This window comes from Pararge aegeria, chromosome Z, assembly GCF_905163445.1.
Source record: "Pararge aegeria chromosome Z, ilParAegt1.1, whole genome shotgun sequence".
Classification (NCBI taxonomy): domain Eukaryota; kingdom Metazoa; phylum Arthropoda; class Insecta; order Lepidoptera; family Nymphalidae; genus Pararge; species Pararge aegeria.
Genome location: NC_053208.1, coordinates 3988817 through 4012803, shown reverse-complemented (window position 1 = coordinate 4012803; position 23987 = coordinate 3988817). Strand labels below are relative to the sequence as shown.

General features: G+C 35.9%; 1 protein-coding gene and 1 long non-coding RNA gene across 2 annotated transcripts in view; both read right to left on the bottom strand.

Moving 5' to 3' along the window:
* The window catches only part of LOC120636426, a 67689-nt gene extending 57034 nt beyond the window's left edge, over nt 1-10655 (bottom strand). Inside the window, exons 1-3 of the mRNA XM_039907903.1 lie at nt 10600-10655; nt 8776-8890; nt 6744-6869 (exon numbers count right to left, since the gene is read on the bottom strand). Coding sequence (XP_039763837.1) covers nt 6744-6869; nt 8776-8890; nt 10600-10643 — 285 coding nt within the window. The 5' untranslated portion in view covers nt 10644-10655. The remainder of the gene's footprint in view (nt 1-6743; nt 6870-8775; nt 8891-10599) is intronic.
* A 10-nt stretch (nt 10656-10665) lies between these two features.
* Nucleotides 10666-17684, bottom strand: LOC120636427. The gene is made up of 3 exons (XR_005659374.1): nt 17580-17684; nt 17031-17203; nt 10666-10781 (listed from the first exon to the last, which is right to left on the bottom strand). It is a non-coding gene; the product is annotated as an uncharacterized LOC120636427 (long non-coding RNA).
* Nucleotides 17685-23987: the final 6303 nt, after the last annotated feature.

Here is a 23987-nt window from a genome sequence, read left to right as displayed (position 1 = left end):
TAATTTCGACTTTCATCTTTTGTTTAGCGTAAAGTAACGCCACTTAAATGTTACAAAGTGAATTTAATTACCACCTGTCAGAAGCCCTTGTTCACAATGACAGAACCTTTTGTAACATTATCAGATTGTATTTATTTACCCGTTTATGGCCTGTGTACAATATATAAAATACAAACGTATTGAAATATTTTAATGGTGTTTTGCTTACAAAAACGAATAACGAAATCATGAAAAGCATGCACCCGCTGTGCCCATTGATATTAATAAAAGTAAGGTTATAAGAAATGAAGATGATTTTATTGGGTCAAAAGTGTACCATTTTCAAATTTAAAAAAAAATCTTTAAATTTTAAAATAAGAAGAGCTTATCGATAAGTATCCAGATTATAAACATCTGGATATTTATCGATAAGCTCTTGTTACCTCCAAGAACACTCTGTTTGAAATTTTTGAAAAATTAAAATCATGACGTAGGCAGTAGACGTGTTGTTTTTTGTGACAGAACTCGCTCGGGGAACTCCTACTGCCATGCCTATTTCTGCCGCCAAGCAGTATTCCTCTGTTCCGGTCTAAAGGAGGAAGCTGAACATGAGGCTTAACATCTGCGTTTCTAGTTGATAGACATTAGTACAGGTGGTAGGACGTGTTTCTTGCATGCCATGTGCGCGCTGTTTATCGGCAATTATTTTTCTTTTAACATATAGGTGGGTAATCCGCTTGGTTGCTCAATTTATACAATAAATAAAAGAAAAAAATCAATTTTTCTAAAATATATTTTGTGTTGATCTATATAGATGATTCATTGTAGCCCTGATGCGTGCTAGTTGCCTTGTGTGCTCTAAAGGTAAGTAAAGTAAGCGTTGTGGCATTACAAAACAGCATAAAAGTTATATGAGCGCTACAGTGCAGTGCCAATAAAAATAAAATATAAAAGCAAATACTATTTTCTGTCAACTTAAGAGATAATTTTTTTAGATTGGAAACACCAGTCAAAAATAATAATATTTTCTTGTCTATTCTATTAAATCGTAAAACAAACTATGAAATTTTTGATTTACTTAAACGTACCAGGTTTTCATGAATCCGTAGCGTATATCTTGGGTTCAGTATTGTCGCAATATCAACGTTAGTGCACTGATTGTAAAAGGACGCTCCCGTTCGATCCTAGTGAAAAGAACCTAGTTTTCCTTTTCCAATTTCAGTATCGCAAATAAGACGAGGTGTGGAGAGAGGGGCTTATTTTTACCAGATTACACATCATACATCATTTTCAACCGGCCCACTACAATGCACGGGTTTCTTCTCAGAATGAGAAGGGGTTTGACCTAGTTTGGATTATTAACGACTAGTAGATTATTAGTACGACTTTGATAACTTTGTGCAGAACTCTTAAGGCATACAGGTTTCCTCACGATGTTTTCCTTCAACGTGATATTTTAAGTGCTGAAATTAAAAACGCACGTAACTCCGAAAAGTCAGAGGTGCGTGCCGGAGACAAAACTCGGTCCCGCGGTCGAAGCCCTAATCACTATGCTATCACCGCTTCTACATAAATAATTAATCTGTACACTTTACTATCATACTTATAGTTTTTGTTTCATTGACATACAATGTTAATATAGGTTAGGTTAGTCAATATGTTAAAACACTTTGCGTTTAGTAGTAATATAATATTTCACAAAACGAGGCGAGAGTTTCATAATAATAAATTTAATAGAATTCATTAATTTTCTATTTATTATTCACCCCGTTCGTTTTAATACAATGTGTCTCGATTCAATAGATTTTAATAGCTATAGAGAATCTATTCAATTAGAGGGGAAAACTGCTCCTGCTATTTATAGTTCAATGTAATATCATAAAAGCTAACTGGGTGATGCGAGCCAGCCAATAAAGATAATTTACATGAAAATGAGGTGCTGAATGAATAATCATTTAAATAGATTATAAACGGTACATATTAATTAGTTAGCTGAGTCTCTCAACCTTATTCATTTAACTAAAGAGTACTTAGCCTTTATGCAGTACCATTGTCTGTGATGAAATTTAAAAAGATAAATATTTTGCATCTCTTGAAGTGTGACATAATTTCTGTATATTCCTAGAGGTATATTGCAATGTATCATATACTAACTTTAAAAAGCACATTTTGACGACCTCCCTGGCGTAGCGGTGAGCGTTATGAATGTAAGTAAGAGGTCCCGAAGCCGCTACGAAGCCGCTTTGAAGCCTGGAAACGGGAGCTATATTGCTACAAAGACATTAAGAAACTAAGACATTTTACTTAATATCAGTTCCTCTCGGCGATAGGATCTCAAACAGTATTGACAATTATTAATGACTAGCTTTTACACGCGATTTCGTCTGCGCGGACTTTAGAATTGGGTACTAAAAGAAATGAAAAAATGTGAAAGTAATAAAAAATGGAATTCAATTTACATCCGTGTTATTGCTTTCGCTGTAATAGAGAAAAATAGCTGCAGTTTTGCTTTTTGCTGTTTCAGCTCTTGCGTGTTTAATGTAGTAGAGTATAGAGTCGCATAATTTATATTTTTGTTTGACGCCCATAATTGAAATTCATATGACGACCTCTCTGGCGCAACGGTGAGTGCTATGAATTTAAGCAGGAGGCCCCGGGTTTGATTCCCGGCAGGGGCCATTTGGGAATTTATAATATCTTTATTTTCTCTGGTCTGGTGGGAGGCTTTGACCGTGGCTAGTTACCACCCTACCGACAAAGACGTGCAATTAAGCGATTTAGGGTTCCGGTGTGATGTCGCGCAGAAACCAATTAGGGGTATGACTACCATACTCCCTAACAGGTTAGCCCGCTACCATCTTAGACTGCATCATCACTTACCACCAGGTGAGATTGCAGTCAAGGACTAACTTGTAGTAGAATAAACAGCCTAATACATAGCCACGGCCAAAGCCTCCAACCCAACCAGTACGGAGAAAATTCTGAAATTATAAATTCCCAAATGGCCCCTGCCGGGAATCAAACCCGGGGCCTCCTGCTTAAATTCATAGCACTCACCGTTGCGCCAGGGAGGTCGTCATATGAATTTCAATTATGGGCGTCAAACAAAAATATAAATTATGTGGCTCTATACTCTACTTCATTAAACACGCAAGAGCTGAAACAAAAAAAAGCAAAACTGCAGCTATTTTTCTCTATTACAGCGGAAGCAATAACACGGATGTAAATTGAATTCCATTTTTTATTACTTTCACATTTCTTCATTTCTTTTAGGACCCAATTCTAAAGTCCGCGCAGACAAAATCGCGTGTAGAAGCTAGTCATTAATAATTGTCAATACTGTTTGAGATCCTATCGCCGAGAGGAACGGATATTAAGTAAAATGTCTTAGTTTCTTAATGTCTTTGTAGCAATATAGCTCCCGTTTCCAGGCTTCGTAGATAAACTTTAAAAGTTAGCCTCCGCATCTGTTGTGTTCCAACTTTTGCTCTGGATGAAGTAAATTAGTTAGATTTAAATGTTTTCCAACTAACTTGCTCGTAACGCGGATATTATTACGTCTTTATTGAAAGTCAGGAAGCGGTGATAGCCCAGTGGGTAGGACTTTAACTCACTTTCCGGGGAGCGTGTTCGAATCTCAGCCCCATAAGTTTATAGGTAGCAGCTAAGTTCACACATTAATTATGCATTCCTTAATTGCTCCGGGTTTTTCAAAGCGGAGACAGCAAGAAAATAAACCTCCCCCCCCCCCCCTTCTCTTTCAAGTTATGTGAATCCTTTGAAGTGATTTAATAGCTTTAAGCAGCTCACGGCAAGTTATGTCGTCAGACATTTTCCAATCCCCTTTACAAACCTAAAGTTTAAATGAAACTAATGTTTGAAGGGTTTCTCATCCAAAGGAGGAAATTAGGGCGCTATAAATTTTTCTCTGCTTCCTATCTGTTCGTATACTGGAAAAGAGTTCGCACAAAGTAACTTATTTGTTCAGATTATTATGTAACCTATTTGTACAATATAAATTATTTAGGGTATTGTAGCGGCGATAGCCCCAGTAGTTAGAACTTCGGCTGTCGCGAGGCCGAGTTCGAATCCCAGCACGCACCTCTATCTTTACTAAGTTATGTGCGCTTTATGTAATTTAAATATCACTTGCTTTTGACGGTGAAGAAAACATCTTGAGGAGAAAGGCATGAATCTCTTATATCAGAATTTGCTAAGGTTTTTTTTATTGGCAATAGTACTCCATAATATTTTCAAAGGCGTGTGAAGTCCAGCTATCCGCACTGAGCCTGCGTGGTGGACTGCGTCTAAAATTCTTCTCTTTGTGGGAGGAGACCCGTACCCTGTAGTAAGCCAGCAATAGGTTGATCTGATGTTCATTACTTAATTTATCTAAACTTAGGTAATCCGTGCGCCAAAAAACACAATCTATATATATAAAAGGCAAAGGTGACTGACTGACTGACTGACTGACTGAGTGACTGACTGACTGACTGACTGTGTGACTGACTGACTGACTGACTGACTGACTGACTGACTGACTGACTGACTGACTGACTGATTGAGTGACTGACTGACTAACTGACTGACTGACTGACTGACTGACTGTTTGACTGACTGACTGACTGACTGGCTGACTGACTGACTGATCTATCAACGCACAGCTCTAACCACTTTACGGATCAGACTGAAATTTTTCATAAAGATAGTTATTACAATGTTAGCATCCGCTAAGAAAGGATTTTTGAAAATTCCAACCTCAAGAGGGTTAAATGGGGGATGAAAGTTTGTATAAATCATTCATTTATCAAGGTTATTGGGGCCATGAAACTTTGAGTTTAGGTTTTCTATTAAAAATACAGAAATATGTGTTTCACTTATTTTAAAAATCTAACTCCGAATTGCGAAAATTTAAAAGAAAGTTTCTGTTTTTTTAAGTAATTAATGTTCTTTTTTTTCTATTAGCGGCAAATAAATTTTTTAAACCTTTGTAGTTACAATTTACCAAATCAAAAATTGAACTTAACGTCAGCGAAGCCGCGGGCAAAAGCTAGTAATTAATAGAACTGATTTTAATGTAAAAACAAATCGCTATTCGTCATTAATATTCAAAATGGTAGATAAGTATACCTAGTTTACAAATGTAAACAATCTTAATATATATAAATCTCCTGTCACGATGTTTGTCCGCGATGGACTCCTAAACTACTTAACCGATTTTAAATTAAATTGGCACACCGTGAGCAGTCTGGACCAACTTAAGATATAGCATAGCTTAGATCTTTAATTATAGTCGCAATTTCATTTTATTGCAAATTATTTGTCTATAATTAATTGACAGTCACATGTTATTATATATATATATACTACTATGGCTATGATATAATATGAGGCTTAGCGATACTGAATACATTAAAAACAAAATCAAACGCAGACGAAGTCGCGGGCAACAGCTAGTTTATTATAAATATCTGTAAAACTTTAAGCAAATAAACATTGCACTCCTAAAAGTTGTATAAACCGCAAGCGTTCCGGCGAATGCTGGCATCTCCCGTCGTAGTTTCCTTTGGCGTGCTTTTTGCCCCCGGAGGGGGAAATCCGCCTCGATAATGGAGCTTTGAAACGAATGGTATACCATTTATTTCGATAAAATATTCAAACTGATATATGTATATTGTTTTAATAGTTGTAATCCATCGCCTATCCGAACAACACTTCGCAGGAAATGCGATGGACACAACCTGCAAAATGCCGCCTTAGGTCCAAAAAAAAAGCCTATGTGGATCTCTGATCGTAACACGCGGCGTAGCAACAAACCTCTAATCAGATATGAATGCCTGGTATTACTATGATTTACTATCCTTAATACTTGATCATTAATGCGGCCTGGAATTAATTATAAATTGTGGAACGATCTGTGTTCCCTCGAAATTTAAATTTTGGGTTGTTCAAGGTAAATAAATTCTTTTTAAAGTCGGAAACGCATTCGTGGCATCTTTGGTGCTACGAATGTACACTACAGGATTGGGTGCTAACATTAAATAAGTAGACCCAATTGCTCGTTTCTCAGCTGTTAATATAAAAACGTAATAAAAAAAATAACGTTTAAAGTTACATAAATTTTGAATGATAGAATCCTACGATTAACTAACGGCTGTTTTGGCCGTAGGCTTTTGACCAATTCGACGCCTGATCTCGAGGTCTCCTAAGTTCGATTACCAACCAAATACCTAAGCTTTTTTTTTCGTTACTAGTTTTCGTACCAAGATATTTCCAATACCAGTCTGGAGTAAGGAAGTCGAGTGTTGTCTAAAAGAGACACGGTCCCGATTATTTTCCTACTGAGCTTACCAACCCACATTTTATTTATCGTTCGCTTATAGACTACGTTACGTAGTAATTCATTTTATTATAATAATATCTCAAGTTTTTAATTAATCAAAATTCATTTATTTCAAGTAGGCCAAATACAAGCACTTTTGAAACATCAAGTCTGTCTGTTTGTAGTGACTCTACCAGCGGTTTGGAAGGCAGATTCTGTTATATAATAGTGTAGATGGTTCATAGCTACCTAGTAAAAAAATATTATTATTTATAATTGCATACGTTGTTTTGTTATACTTTTCTTTCTATGTACTCTTTGTGGTGTACAATAAAAGTATATTTATTCATTTATTCATTCATAATTATGAAAATTTCAATAAATAAAATATACATTAGCTTTTACTATAGATATTAGTAAATTATTTCTAAAGAGTACTCACATTAAATCCATCACGTATGTTCATAATATCATAGAAAGCTTTGGTGGTGTATTTCGTTGAAAACATTAAAAATATTAACACGAATGCGGTTGAGAATAACCCATATAGGAATGAAAATTTGAAAAGCTGAAACATAATACATCTACTGTTAAAAAAGTTCTCACCCGTTAAACGAACTTCGCACGTTCGATTCTGCTGATAAATTATTAACCGAGTGCCGGGGCGGGTTACGTTAGTTCACTGAGTATTTTATTTTTTAATTTTTAAAATCCACTACGGGTAAGCTTGTGATTGCAATCTCATTTGGTAATTAATAAAGCAGTTTGAGTTGGAAGCGGGATGCGATGGAAGTCCCCTGTTCACCTATTTGGTTTTGGGGCCTACTTAAGTCAAAGTCGAAGACAAATTCAAAGTCAAAGTTGAAGTCAAATATTTCTTTATTCATATAGCCACTTATAGACGGTACTTTTGATGCGTACATTACAGTTAAATATGTACATAGAAGTGAGACGATGGCGATTTCTTCATTTGTAAACTTCAAATTGAAGCTACGGGGGTTCCAAACACGCAACTAAGAAAAAGCACACAACATACTCAGTCGGTTATTTTTTATTATCACCATCTCACATTGTTATTTAAATCTATTTTAAAAGCTACCTGCTGAACACCTAAACTTTTATCGCTAACGTAGTACTTCTTATGACTATGAGCCTCATAAGAAGTCTCAAAGTCATGCGATTGAGAGAGCGATGCAAGGATTATCTTTTCGTGATAAAATCAGAACCGATGGACGTTGGGATCTTAAGGTGCTGGAACGTTGACCCCGCAGTTAACGCAGCCGCTGGACCAAAACGGTGAATTTTAGAACAAAAGACAGCAGCGTCCAGCAGTGGACGTAAATCGCTTGACTGGATGATTATGATGATCACACAATTTCCTTTAAATTAATTACTTATTATATTTACATTACACTGCAAGTTTATTTTTGCTTCTAATGTTCAAATTATTGCAGTCACTTTTTCTCTTAAATTTATATTAATTTTTGTGAACATACTCGTACAATAAATATTCAAACATTTATTGGCTATAGACTGTCATCATTTTAACATTTTTAAATTTATCCTTCAATGGCTCTCTTGAACCCATTTTATAGATCGCAACGACAATGCTGCGCTTCCAGCTGTCTTATTCCAACATCTCGGGACCTCAGTGTCTATCAGCTCTCCGAACTATGTTTTCACACATTGCCAGTTCAACTTAGTGACTCCTTTAATCCTCGGCCTATTAAAAAGTTCCACTACTGGTACTGTCTTACGTCCTCATAGAAGGGAGGGACTTAAGAGATGAACAACTCGAGGAATGTTGCTCTGTTCAACGTTGATGGTTTCTCACTGAGCATCTGGGGGCTATCTGCTCGGTCCGACCATTATTACTATATTAAAAAAAACTATATTGTTAACTGTTGTACTGATTTCAAGAGATGTCTGGGGGCACGGCAGCGGTCCCATTATATAAGTCGAAGAATTACCAGTGTAAATTTATTAATATTATCACTCACTGACTTATAGAAAAGTCCTATTATGGTATTAAGGACTACGTCAACGATAAAAATGCTTGGGTGTAAATTATTGCTCTAATCAGGTTGCTTCTTTAATAGTTTTTAAAGGACAATGTGAGTGATAACGAAAAAAAAATAACAACCGGCTAAGTTTGTTGTGGGCTTCTTCTTAGACCAGCGTTTGGAACCCTCGTAGCTTTAGTTTTCAGTTGACGAATTTATTTATCGCCATCAACACACTCCTATGTCATATTTTACATGTAATGTACGCATCAAAAGTGCCATCTATGTGCCTATTTGAATAAAGAAATATTTGACTTTGACTTTGACTTTGACTTTGATCAACTAAAGCACTTTTAGCAGAAATACAAGCTTTAAATTAGTCCCCACGCTGCTAATTTCATTATCACAAGTTATTAATAATTCCCGGGACAGACAGCTAAACGTGCTCGTCGAGGCAAATAAAAAACCAACCTTTAGAAGTGCATTATCAGAAAATGTGGCGACAAAGAAATTACATATCCACACTATAGCAATCACGAATAGCCTCATCGAAATGCTGTTTCTGTCGTAACTCGAAAACTGCCTCCTGTGAAATTGAATTAATGAAATATGCCTGAAAACTTATATTACAAACAAAATTTTTCTTTTGTTTTCACAACGCTCGCTAACGTAAAGTTGACTGTGTTTCTTGCCGGCTCTTCTCTGTAGAATCGGCCTTCCGAACCGGTAGTGTCAATACAAACATTCTGACTTGACTTTTCAAAAGTGTTTATAAACTAGGCCTACTTGAAATAAATGAATTTTGAATTTGATTTTTGACGAAGGTAGAGTAGGTACGTTATTACATTTAAAAATCAAAAGCTTAAAACTATAAGCACTTTTGTAAGGTCAAGTCTGTGTGTTTGTTGTGACTCAAACTCAGTAGTTAATCTTTTACAACGGTAACCTTTTTTAATAATTATTGTCTTGCGAGAGATGAAAGCGGAGCGGTGTGCTTGCGAGAAACCTTGTCATAAATAAATTTATCAATTTTAAATTTTTATTATTCCACTACAAGTGAGCCCTTGACTGCAATCTCACCTGGTGGTAAGTGATGATGCAGCCTAAGATGATAGCGGGCAAACCTGTTAGGGAGTATGGCAGTCCCTAATCGGTACTACACGACATCGCAACGGAACACTAAATCACTTAGCTGCACATCTTTTTCGGTAGGGTGGTACCTAGCCACGGCCAAAGCCTCCAACCAGAACCGGAGAAATTCAGAAATTATGAATTCCCAAAATGCCTCTGCCGGGAATCGAACCCGGGACCTCCTACTTAACATAGCGCTCACCGTAGCGCCAAAAATTTGTATAACATTGCAGTAAGAAATATATTAATATATTTATATATTGTATAAACGTATGCTTAATAAACTTAATATCATAAAGCTGAATAGTTTTTTAGGTGAATGCGGTAACCTCAGGAACTACTGGTTCTTTGAATAGTCTATTCATCGAGGAAGGCTATATCTATAACATCACGCTACGACCAATTGGCAATAGGATCAATGAAAAATGGTGCAAAACCGAGAAATTTGTTTTGAGAACTTCCAATGCGCGCTATGCGTTGACGGTTAGAGTAACGTGAAATTAATGTACGATCACTTTATCACTTTAAAAAAAACCCATGTCCAGCATTGTTTATATTAATCTAATTTGGCATTTAATTAAAGTTGATTTATTAAATTTTTGAATAATTTTGTTAATTTTAAATTAATCTCTCTCCATGAACCAAATTTGCAAACTATTAATTTAGTACAATGTGATGCCCTCAAAACTTACTGAATTGTCAACTAACATCTTGATATTGTACAAACGTTCTTGCAAATAAATGATTATTATTATTAATGTCTTTCAAAGTTGACTTATACGCGGACGAATACGCGGGTGACCGTCAGTCAGGTTATAAAAACGTTCTCAACCCCACAGAATGACACACTAAACTGGTACATAGATCCAAGGACGGCGCAGTATGCAGCGACCCTGCTTTCTGAGTCCAAGGCCGTGGTTTCGATTCATGAGCATGAATGTTTTTCAGTGTCTGTGTGTTCATATGTATGTTCTAAGTATTTATGTATATTATTCATCGATTATTAGTGATCGATGATATTATTCGTAAAAATATTCATCACTCATCTTAGTACTCGTTACACAAGCTACGCTTACTTTGGCGCTAGATGGCGAAGTGTGTATTGTCGTAGTACATTTATTATAGATGGATACCTACTCAGCGTTAGATAATCGCAATACCCACGTGTAACTGACGTGTGCCGAAGTGTTGCTGAAATCAATCATCATTGCGTTGCGACAGTTCAATATCAATTCCTGCGAAGACAGACACGTCACGTTCGATGTCTTGTGGCATTTGGTCCAAGACGGTGACTTGTTCATGCTGACCATGAAATACCGCACAGAGTCTGCCAAATTGTTTGCGTGCTGTAAATTTATTTATTTAGGAAAACCAACCGCTAATACATTTTTTCTTTTCCAAGTTTCTACATCGTCCAGATTAAGCTAAGTGAATGGTCAGCTTAGCTAAGTGAATTTTCAGGTTTCAAACAATAAATAAAGCTGCGTAATGTGCTCTTATTTTATTATTATAAAACACCAACGCGAACTGGGTTACTATCATGATCAGCATATCCAATAGACGTTCGCTGCTGGACATAGGTTTTTTGCCGGAAGTTTCAAATACCATGGTCTTGTGCCGCTTGGGTCCAGCGAGCTACTCGCTTGATTTCATCCGTTTACCTAATCGGGGTTCTACTAACGCTGCGTTTACCAGTGCGAGGTCGCCATTCCAGTACCTTGGGACCCTAACGTCGGTTCTCCGCGATATTTGCCCCGGCCATTGCCACTTTGGCATTACGACTCGATTACGATTGACATTACGATTTCGGTAACGCTGGTTCTACTGATCTCCTTATTCCTCACATAATTAAAAAACAAACAGATACCTACTCCAACCATGAACTATTATTGGACTTGGAGTACGTATCAGGTGCACTTAACCAACCTTGAGCCTATAGAGGAAGCTATAATATTTTTAGAAAAACAATCTTAAAGTTTTTACGGGAAAATTGTATGTATTATAAGTCATGCCTATGATGGCGACCGCTAGTTTTATTAATGCTAGCTTTAGAACTGGACGTGAGCGCTTTGTCTTACTGGGATTTACTTTAACGAGAGCGTAGTCAGACAGTGTAATTGAAAAGATATCAATCACTTAGTAGAAGTCCTTACTTATATTATAAATGTGGAATTGTGTTGGTTTGTTATATTGAACAAACAATCAGTTCCCGCAAGATTTAAAAAAAACTGTTTAATAAACACGGTCAAATAATGCGGGTAACAGTTAGTAGGATAATAATTCTTAATTAATTTATTAAATTGCATACATGAAATAGATGATACGTTAATCATCGCAAAGTTTATGTCACGCAATTTCGATTATTTCCCTGTGGGATTATCGGAATATCTCGTTATAAACGCGGACGAATAACGCGGGTAACAGCAAATTTTATTATTCGAATTTTCAATTATTAATGAACTATCTGCGTTCATGTTATTGAAGAACCGAGGCAGTACTAATCTGTGTCAAAATAACAAAACGTTTACAATTTCATAATGTCATCATCGTCATAATAATAAATAACGTCATTATTTATTTATCAACACATCTACCCACTGGTCTCTTCTCACAAATAGAAGGGGTCACAATTTCAAAACGTAATTTTATTAAATTACGGCTTACTCCAATAAAAGAAAATAAAAAAAATCCAAACTCATTTTCTTAATTCTATCTAATGAATCTTAAATCTACTTATAGTCTACAGATGTCAATACAGAAAAAAAAACACAGATGCTGAAGATTCTAAATATTATTTAAAATGCAGAAAACATTTTGAAATAAACTATTGCGCATGTAAAAAGTCAGAAAAAACAGGAAAAGTACAGCGGATAAAAGTACAAAAGAAAATGAATTGTTCCGGAACAATCGGAAAAGTACCTTTCAACTTTTAAAGAATGTTAGTTGGAAAAACGTTTGTAAAACATAGGTGGCTTATGCACTCATTATGGCACTCATTATGGGCTTATGCTTTGAGGTGGTCTCGTTAGTGCAAAAACATCATGGTTTTGTTAGCTCAGAACTCTTTCATTTATAAAACGATTTGAATTTTTTTTTTTGTTTCTGACGGTATACTTCCCATGTGGTCCCATTTTCATCAGATCAAGTTGAATATTTAGATTTCATATATGTAGATGATGCATATGTAGATTTCCTTTTTTTTTTCGCCGATTTTGCCTTTCCACGAAATTGCGTTTACCTCTCACCACTCTAAAATCTGACACCAGAATGTTGGGATCCTAACGACAATCGGTCCTTAGATCTGTTTAGCTCTAACAATCTTTGTCATAACTCTGGTTCCTCTACGAATCGGGTCGTTCCTTATTTAGATTCCTGATCACATGGATCCCCGAAGCATCACTCTCTATCCCCGCTGTTTGATTGCGAGATGTTTAATTATGCACACACATGCATTTTTGTTTGTGTAAAACGAGTTCATACGTATGTGTATTAATGCAAGACACGTGTAAAATTTGGCCAAATGGATATTTCGACTAAATTAATCGAGAATTAACTAATGCGCCCATCCATATCTCTCTGGGAGTGCGCGTGTCAAACCGGTAAGTCAACTTGAGGTGCCGGAACGGACAACAAGATGATGTTATCATAATGACAGAGGGAGACAAAATAATGTATTCAGGTCTTGCAGAAGGAAGCTCCTTTTTTTAGTAGTTGACATTCGGCTATTATAAATTAGAAATGATTGCATACCGACCCACTAAAAAGCGTGAAAAGAAAAAAGAAGGAAGGCCTTAACACAATGCTTCAATCTCAGCAGATTTTCTCAACAGGTGGACACGGCAATTTTCTGAAGTGATGAAGACGATGATGAAGAAACTGACAAGACTACCAGTTTGAGCTCATCGCTCATTATATTATTTTTATTTTTGGCAGTAAGCATACTTGACATTAATGTAATTTTTTATACATAAACGAGTAAGAAATTACTAAATTTCTGTTAGCTGTGAGGTTATTAAAAATATCTTAACATTTTTAGGGATTCAGCAAGATACAATAATGTTGAAAAGGCTCTGAAACACTTTGGAAACACAAGGATGTAAATATTTTAATACTGAAATTTTCAAGAAGCCGTTCAAATTAAGTTTAAACGTAGTTGGTGCTTCCTACTTTACTGTTTATTAAAACAAATTGGCTGTTCACAAACAATCAATACAACATTAATAAACGACAGCTATAAGTTTATTAATATAAATGGAATCTGCGCGGGGCTTTACTCGCGTTGACATTTTGTAAATCATTTCGGATGGTCCTATTTTAACCCCTGAAAACTTTTAAGTAAGCAAAGTTCTCTTGATAATCGGTTTAACCTACTACTAAAACGATCGCCACGAAATACTCGCATTCCAGTTCGTAATATTGGTCAGGTTAGTTTTCTCAAGATATTTTTCTCCACCGTTAAAGCAAGTGATAGAGTCGCTACAAACAGACAAACTTGACGTTTCAAAAGAACTTCTAACTTACTTGAAATAAATGAATATTGATATTTAATTGCATAAAACGCCAACTACTAAAGATTAGAAGCTATGCGAGAATCTACATGTGTTAAGAAAGTTTCACCAATCTATTCTGGGTATAACACTATTTTTAGTAGCTATACTTCTTCAAGCATTAAAATATTCCTATTATAATAAAAGTACTAAGCAAAATCTATATCTTAATTTTCAATTAATATAATAAACAATCGAGTTCGATGTCTCACGAAATCATGACAATAGCTTGAAATATACCGTATTTTATACTACAAGTTAGCCCATATCACCAATTAATCACCTGGTGGTAAATGATGATGCAGTCTAAGTTGGTAGCGGGCAAAGCTGTAAGCTGTATGGTAGTCATACCCCTAATTGGTTTCTACGCGACATCGCACCGGAACAATAAATCGCTTAGCGGCACGTCTTTGTCGGTAGGGTGGTAACTAGCCATGGCCAAAGCCTCCCTCCAGACCAGATCAGAGAAAATTCAGAACTTGGGACCTCCTAATTAAGTTCACAGCGCTCACCGTTGCTCCAGGGAGGTCGATAAAATACCTCACTCGAGTTTGAATTGTTTAACTCTACTATGCTAAATAAATATCCACAATTTTCAATTCGAAAAGGTTTACACGTGTGCCAGCTATTCTGCAATGTTTTTTCATTCTATTTTCAAACGTGGAATGGATTCAACGTGGAAGCAGCCAGCAAACTAATTGAAAATTATCATTGTTTGAAGTTTGTAAAGCACTTACGGGGTTCAACTACTCGCGTGGTAGCAGAAAACGAAGTTAGCACGAGTCTTAACCGTTCCAGTACCCTTTTATTTAGATGCCCACCTTGGTTCCTTTGACTGCGGCGAAAATCCACCACTCGAGTAATTAAGTTCTAATTTCAAAACGAATTCAATTAAAAATCGAGGCCAGCACCTTTACATTAAACCTACAAAAGTTTACCTCACCCACGCTTTAGTACCGTCGTAGCCCTGATTCTTGGAAAGTGGAATGCGGGAAAAGGGTTAGATTTATACCAAACTACTTTTTTAATCCCGCGGTAAATATTTGATTTCCCGGGATTCTATTTCTATGCAAATTTAAGATTAACTATGCAGCGATGCATATCAAACAAGGGCTATATTATTATAACAGCTATTCCCGCTTGCATTCCATGTTCAGGATGAAAGATAAATAGGTACCCAATTAAATGAAAGTCGCTGCAGTCACAGAATTAAGAACGTATAGAAACCGTGTACACGACTAATATTGAAGCATAAAAAAAAACTCCATTTCATACCGTTTAGCAGTTGAAGAAAATTATTTTACCTCTAATGTTATAAACGTTTACCAATAATGGGATGAGAAAAAGTATGCGAGCTAGCAACATTCCAGCATGTAACACTTAATGTTACTTAATGTACAACCACGGAACTTAACGTTTGAAGGGTTCTTCTGCTACTTTCTAGTTAAGAACACAAGACAAATTGTAAAGTAAAAAAATTTTAAAAAAGAACTTTTTAAGTTACACTACAAGTTTGCCCAATACGGCAATCCAACCTGCTGGTAAGTGATGATGCAATACAAGATGATAACGAACTACTCGTACACTGTGGCGGAAATGGTAACCGATAATCGATTTCTACGCAAATTCGTAAAGGAACGCTTAATCGTTTAGCGGTACGTCTTTATCGGTAGAGTGCTAACTAGCCACAGCCGAAGCCTCCCACCGGCCCAGACATATAGTCTTGAGAAAATTCAGACATTATAAATTAATTGCACCTACCGGGTATCAAACCTAGGACCTCCCGCTTTAAACCACAGTTCTCACCACTGCGCCACGGAGGTCTTCAGGACGGAGGTCTCATCTTATTGCATAACATTATGAGAGATGACAACAGGGCATTTTCAATCCAAAGGACCTCGTGATTTACCTCTTAAACCACAGTCACCTCACGGAGCTTCAAGGTTGGTTAAACTCGGTCGCTGAGAAGTTATATATATAGTAGAAGGCACATATTATTATAACTTTCAGCAACCGAGTACTGTAATGTAAAAACTGTCTGTAAAGTAAAGTAAAGTAATGTCACCAGACATCGTCATGTTTACGTTTAAAACCAACTCGTAAATGTTGATGTAAATTATAGTTGTAATTACAGGTAAAATACCTTTTATCCGATTTTCCTCTGAGGTGTTAAATATCATACAGAATATCACAAATACTTAAGTGAGCATTCAAAACGTCAGTCGAATTTTAATTAAACAGTTTCAATTTTATTACGCATGTAAATAATTCCATCCGACCAGAGAAAACGATTTTAATATGAAAAGTTTATTACGCTTAAATGAGCTTTATTGAGATACTTGGGATTTTAATATTTCAAAGTTTTCATTTTATATAATGCAGTAATGAAAAATTAAAAACATCCTAGACCGAACTTTAGAAGCGAAAACTATACTATATGTAAAAATTTATCAAGATGTTCTTGCAAGTAACACAGTGTGTACAATATTATTGCAGAGTTTTTGACCAACATTTTGTAAGAAAGAAGTTGTAGTATTGGTGCTTTCCTAAAAATCTTACCCTAAATTTAAGTGCACAATCATTATTATTGGCATTTGTTTGATACAACAAGTTCGATTTTTAACACTCAGCTTCTATTTGCAGTGCTAAGACTCAGAACCTCTCAGACAGAAACTCCAGGTAGATAATAGTAACAGCGATAAACAGTTTTGGAGAGATTACATCACCCTGTCGCACTCCTTGCTACAATCGGTTTGACCCCGAATTCTGGTCCTGTATACGTACTGGCGTGGTGGCGTTTTCGTATAAAAATATCAACGCATGGATGAACCGGTAGTCGATTTGATATATATAAAGTGATGTTAACATAGCCCAAGTTTACACCGAATCAAAGGCTTTCTGGTAGTCCACTAAAACGCAAACTAGAGTATGTCGCTGATTTTTATTTTCCTTACAAAGTCATGCCAAGAAATCAGCTCAAAAATTTCATGTTAAAATTCGATATAGTTCACAATGAACTACATCAACTTTGGTGTATAAAAAACTCACCAGTATAGCCCACACCGCAGTCTGCAGAAGGATTCCAAAAGACACACCCCTCATCAAAGGATTCAATGCTTTATTTGAATCCAAGCGTCTTGTGAATTGTTTTATGAAAAAATCCATGAACATATAACTTACACCTATGAATACTGCGTATACTACATACTCTATTATGTGCGCTGAAAATAAAGATATTGTATTGAATGACGCCATATTGTCATTTTCCAATATATTGGGATCTTTGCAATATGCTTTTATCAAATATATATTTTCGGCTTTCCTTTCCTGGAGATCGAGTTCGAGCCCTGGCACGCACCATTAACTTTACGAAGTTATGTGCTTTTTTAATTTAAGCAATTTAAATATCCCTTGCTTCAAACGGTGAAGGAAAACATCGTGAGGAAACCGTCATGCCGGGAGTTCTCCATAACGATCTCAAAGGGCGTGTGAAGTCCAGCCAGAATGGTAGACTACGGCCTAAACACTTCTCATTCTGAGAAGAGACCTCTGCCCAGTAGCAGGCCGGTATGAGGAAACGGAATGAAAGATATTTACCATTAACAACTACTACTTTGGAAAACAAATCAAAACTGAAGCTTGACGAGGAGAAGGCGTGCGCTACGTATAAGAACTGTTTAATACTTTTCCATCTAAAATGATCTCCAATTGTCGATTCCTGAAAATTTATCACATATTTAAATATTTTATAATATTTTTAGGGCTGATTTCATCGTTTGCTTTGGAAACTAAGCATATTGTTAACTTAAAAACACTTTCTGGTACTACCGCCACGCTTATTGCTGAGTTTTGGATTAAAGAGAGTCAATTCTTACGTATACGTTCAAATGAGCCTTAGTTTCTACTGGTAAGTAAGTTTCGACGGGGAAATTGGGCATAGTTTGTTTTTAAACTAACTGTCAAATTACAAAATTGAATCGTCAAATGCAAATGAGGGTTTCATCCGATAAATGCCATAGAACTGGTCTTCAATGCAATAATACCCAGCATGACGAACCGGAGATATTTAGAAATAAGCCAATTCAATCATTGTCGGATGTCGTGATACTGTGTGTGACACGTTATCTTGCAATAATCTGATTGGTCTATCCCGACACACTTTATTCCCCACCGTATCAGAGGAAACTCGCCCTTATGACCAATGACTTATGTCACTAGTGACTAAATATGAGTGATGCCATCTCTGCGGAAATTCTTGACACCTTAGTTATTCTCAATACTAATACATTTTTATTAAATACATTTTGCAGGACAATAATATTAGGTGTGAGAATCTGAGAACGTTTATAAGTTTTCCCAGCGCACGCCAAGTAATGAATTTTATAGACAAAATGTTGCTTCTTTGAGTTACATAATGGCAATTTCCTTTTAAATAAATTATAGCCTGTATAAGAAATGGTTATAATCGATCCAGTACTTTCGAAACCTGTTGGGTACAAAGATACCAAGAAAAAAAAATCCGCTTTATAATATTAGTATAGATATAGATTTTAGTTTTATGACTGGACACAATCATTATTATGTATCATGTTCATATACTTATAAAGTGACGGTTGTATTGTAAAATTACTAGAGAAATCCTTTATATAATTATTCTTAACGTAGTTAGTTACGATATAAAGATGGTGTATATAAATACTTTTTGAACCTGGATTTGACTCGTTTCACCCTAAAATATTGGAAAAATATTAGAATAGTATAATAAGAATAAATCTTTTAGAAATGTATTCTTACCGTTTTCTCAATTGTTGATGAATTGTTTGTTGATGTCGAATCGATATATCTGTGCCTCATTTTTATTTTTATATCTTATTTGTTGTTTTTAAAATTCTGAAAAACATGTATGATGTAAATTATTTTGTATGTGTTCGTATTATCATCAACTCATGAGCGGCCCACTACAGCGAACGGGTTTCTCAGACTCAGAAGGCTTCGGGCCGTAGTTTACCACTCTGACCAAGTGTGGATTGAAGAAATCACATGGTCATCATGATTATAGAGAGTTACGCAGGTTACCTCCCAATATTTTCTTATACACCTTGTCACCGCTTAAGCAAGGGATTATTTAATTGCTTAAATTAAAAACGCACATAACTCCGAAAAGATCCTCCGCGAACTCGGTCCCCGTAACCGGAAGAAGGCCTTACCAGTTACCCACTACGATATCACCACTTTTTTTAGTTAACGTAGCTTGCACGGCAAACTACGTAATAAATAACTGCAAACTAGAGTAGGTACTAGGATACTATAGAGCGTAGAAGGTCATCCATGCGATGAATTGCAATTGAAAGAAACCAGCGATATGTTCGTTGAAAGAAATTGCTTTGTCTCGATAACAAGCGTACCATGTACCTACTCTTGTTGAATTATAAAATAATGTTTGCTAACTAAATAAATAAGCATAATACTTTCTTGGCTTTATCAACGGAAAGTCATCTATAGTCTATAAAAGTCCTCTGCTGGACTAAAATCCTCACCAAACAGGAGGTAGGAGGATTGCAGTCGATGGTAGTTGTAGTATTGAGGACACTGCTGCCCGTTCTCCTTTATAGTATTCGCTTCAATAGACCCCCGGGTTGGTGATAACTGTATTCTAATCTGACGTCACCAAACGGCCTCAACGACGTCAACGAAGAGTATATAAATTAAATACTTATTCAAAATACTTTGTTCATGTTCAATCCAGCTAACTATGTCATGACTGAAGGACGTGCGGATTCTAGTTGGCTTAACACTGACCCAAACCTATTGTTCCTAAATATGCACAAAGATTTAAATGATAATAGTCAACCTATTTTCTCATTGGTGTTATGGTATCATAATGGCGATGTAGCGTAAACTGACCCATTTATCAGAGGTGTTCTAAACGCATTTTTACCACGTGCCTTACTTGGAATCTAAAATGTGTTATTGTTTAAATCTTCAAGTATCAATCTAAAAACTTTCAGTTTAATTATTTATTTACATCCATTATTTTTTTTAATTATTCTTGAATTTAAATATTAGCCTAAGCACTACTTGTTTAATCGAATGATTATGCAGGTAGTGAGGCCTGTATGAGAATACTCGTCAAAATCGGCTCAGCCGTTACGAAGATTCGCACAGTCAAATCGGAATTAAAAAAAAAATATTATAACCTGTTTGGTTTAAGCGGTTGTGGTTTGCCTTCAAACAATCACAATATGAAACAGACAGATGCTTAAGATTTTAGGGTTCTGAAAACTCCGATGTCCGTCCGTCTGTCTGTCTGCTAGTCTGTAGCCAAGCTATATCTCACGTAGGCAACGCTACCTGTGTGTGTGTGTTACGCTATAACTACGTATACTTACTAAAACACAGCATATTTCATAGGGATCACATAAAAAAAAAAAAAATTTTTGCTATTTTTATAGATAAAGGTACGACTCGCACTTGGCCGGTTTTATTTATCGGTAGGTATGAATTCATTTCAGAGCTACGCAAGGTTTTCGCGAGCAATTTAATAAAACGGAATGTGAAATACGTACATATTTTATTAAAGTCGGCACTCCAATTCATAACATTCTGTAAATTCATAACATTCATAACATTATATCGGTGAGCCCTCGCAAAAGGTTCAATTTCAAAATTTTCTCGCGATGTTTTTTCAATTTTGTAATTCTAACAGTTAATGTTTTAATTTCGAATGGGTTACAAAGTTTTCCGCGATTGCCGGAACTTATAATGAACTGGAACTGCAGTTATGGTATTTAAATAATTATTCATTTTTCACCAGCGTTGTTTACCTTTACATATTTTGGAACTGATACCGTTTATATAAGCATACTTTTGAGTTACTCACATATTATTATCTAGTCAAATAAAAACTTTATTATTCGGTATTTTGAACGCCTGACAAGTATATAAAAATATAAATATAAATAAGTTCCTTAATTTGTCGAAGTAAATTAGTTTCTTTGATCGTTTCCTATGTCAAAAGTCCACGTCGTTCAGAAGACTGACAATGACCTAATTTTTTAAATTCATATTGAAAATGTCATTAAATTATTATAAATCTACTTGGAATTAGGGAATGATTTATAATGAAGATGTATCTTTGATAAACAAATTAATTGCATATCTTTGACAATATTTAGAGTTTGTATCCTCTGTGCAGCTCAAAAGATTCCATACGCGCAGCTCGTTAGTTCAGTTGTTAGCATGCTTGGCTGTGAAACAGATCAATAAATAATTGCTCTAAGCACTGAGCTTTTCATTCAAAGAATTTCTAACTAGAAGCCCGAATTATGGCTAGGAAATATGAGAGTTCTCCCGTACTCCAGTTATTAAAACTAACACGTGATACTTGACCTTAATATCAAAAATTATTCAGCATATTTTTTGATCCCAAAATTACTGAGGGATAAACTTGTTCATCAGCATCATCATCATATCAATCGATTACCAGTCCTCTGCACGGGTCTTCCAAAAAGAGAAGGGTGTAGGCCGTAGTCCACCACGCTGGCCCAGTGCGGATTGGTGAACTCATATTCATGTGGCGGAACTGTGACTTTCAAAAATGAAAGCAAAGTTAACCTGGAAAACATTTACACTTTGACCGGTGCGTCCACATTTCCACGCTAAGCTGCCTTTATATAAAACAAAGGTCAGACTCTATCGGAATCCTTTTCCGTGAACAACAATGCTTCCCCCGCGAATGTCAAGTTCAATTGAATAATACCCGGAGTTCCGATTGTAACTAGGGTTGCGTAAAAAGCTTCTCTTTCTTTTATTTTTTTGTAATCCCCGGCTCAAAAACGAAGGGGTGCTATAAGTTTCAAGTGACTGTCCGTCGGATCGTGTTTTACGAATGGGCGAACCGGTTTTGATTTTGTATTTTTTGGTTTGAAAGGTGAATGAGTCGGGAGTATTCTGTAGCTAAGTTTGATGAAAATAGGTCAACTACACAGCCGCTACAAAATGGCTGGTTATATATTTTTAAACAACTCCTTCTGTAGGGCTTGACTAGTAGTAGTAGTAGTTATACACTATGACAAATTTCAATTTATTTATTTTTATTTTGGGCTTTCAATCTTTAATTTATAGTTGTTATAGATTTTACTTTCGTCGCGTTAAGTTTCCTCGTCTGAACAAAAGAGCCGAAACATTTTTCCGCACAAAATATCAACCTGATTGTTCTGCGCAGAAATAAAGTCAGCACTCTTGAAATAACTGAGCGTGACTTATTTATTAGTTCGGGGTAAAAAGTTACTTTATTCGTTTTAGTGTGGCATTTTCCATAAAAATGAGGTTCATTTAACGTTACAAACTGACTGCGGTAAAATTGAACTTTAAATTAAAATCACGACACAAATATGCGTATAAAATTAATATTAAAGGACTCAAATCTATAACGGATCGCAACTGTTTAAAGTCACTACGCCTCCGAATTCATTACTTGTTAGGATGGTTGTCACTTCAGATAAAGCTTCGATTTACGTTTATGATGTGCAGTGGTCAACCACTGGCAACTACGACTGGCGACTACCATTACTGGTGATCGCCTAATTGAATTTACACCAATATTTTTAATGACACCCCCAAGATAAAGGAAAGTAGATTGGCGTAAGAATTCTTGAAATTGGTCCATGCGTTTGATCTAGAGTGCCACAAAAGAACAAACGTTGTTAAACACATTACTCCTTAATTGCGTCGCGCACTCAGTTAAAAATAATCGTTTGTAAAATAAGATTCTGTTAAATAAAAAGCCCTTACTTTGCCTCGCCGTAGTCTGATAAAAAGGTACCGTAGCATATTTAATATAGCCGACGACGAGCAGTTTTAAGTTCAAGGTTAATAAAGTACAAAGTCAAAGGTGTCTGTTTAAAGGTCACTGCATAAACTTTCCTCGACATGCAAGCTCTTAATGAGATACCGTCTCGTTGGTCTAGAGGCTAGCAAGTTCAACTAAAGCTCGAGGTCTAGGTTCGATTCAAGTATCGGGTTTTTCTGTTCTCCGTAACGAGTCGGAGTTAGGAAAAGGGTGACGTCCGTTCCGTGCCTCAGATGTAACTAATAATAATTATCGTTAAAGACCATACACCCGCAATGGATCATCATTCATCGGTCCACGATATCAGTTAGTTCTCCACCACGTTGCCCAACTGCGGATTGGCAGACTTCACATGCCTTTGAATAAATAATGGAGAAATTTCAGGCATGCAATATTTTCCTTCATCGTATAACAAGTGATTTATGAATTGCTTTGATACAAAAACGCGCATAGCTCCGTAAATCCTGAGATCGAAAATTGCCCCCTCAAAGGGAAGCCGAAGGCTGTCATCGCTTTCTTACATAAACTAAGTAATAAAATTGACAGATTTATTAAAAAAAAACGTTTTTTTTTTCTTTTTCAAAAAGTAATTGGCGATTGAAACAGGTGATGTGTGACAGGTAGTTTTATAAATATCAGTAAATTCCGGGTATCGAACTTGGTCCACTTGAAAATGCGAATGCGTGAATGCGATTTTGATATAAAATAAAAATGGCGGACTGTAGGTAAGCAAAAATCTTTATTGCCCTTTGACAGATTTCTTAAACCAATTGCCAAAAAAAATGACTTTGCGATTGAAAACCACAATCTGTAACACTTAGATCATGAAACTAAGTGTTACAGATTATCAGTATATTAAAATGAAAGGTGCTAAAAGACGCACAATAAAGCATTTATATCATTAGAGTCAACCCTTATGCATCATGAAATATGCACGTATTTGTGAAAGCCTCTCGGGTTTGCACACGTAATAAAACCAAGCATTGGTACACTAATATTATAATTACCTTCATTTTAATGTATTTTGTTAAGTTTATTTTAATTGTAATGGAAGAGCGGAGTCTTCTGACACAGGGGTAGTAAAACTACTCTTAAAAGAATGCTTCAGCGATATATTGATACTACTTGTTTCTTACCGAAATAAACTATTTTTT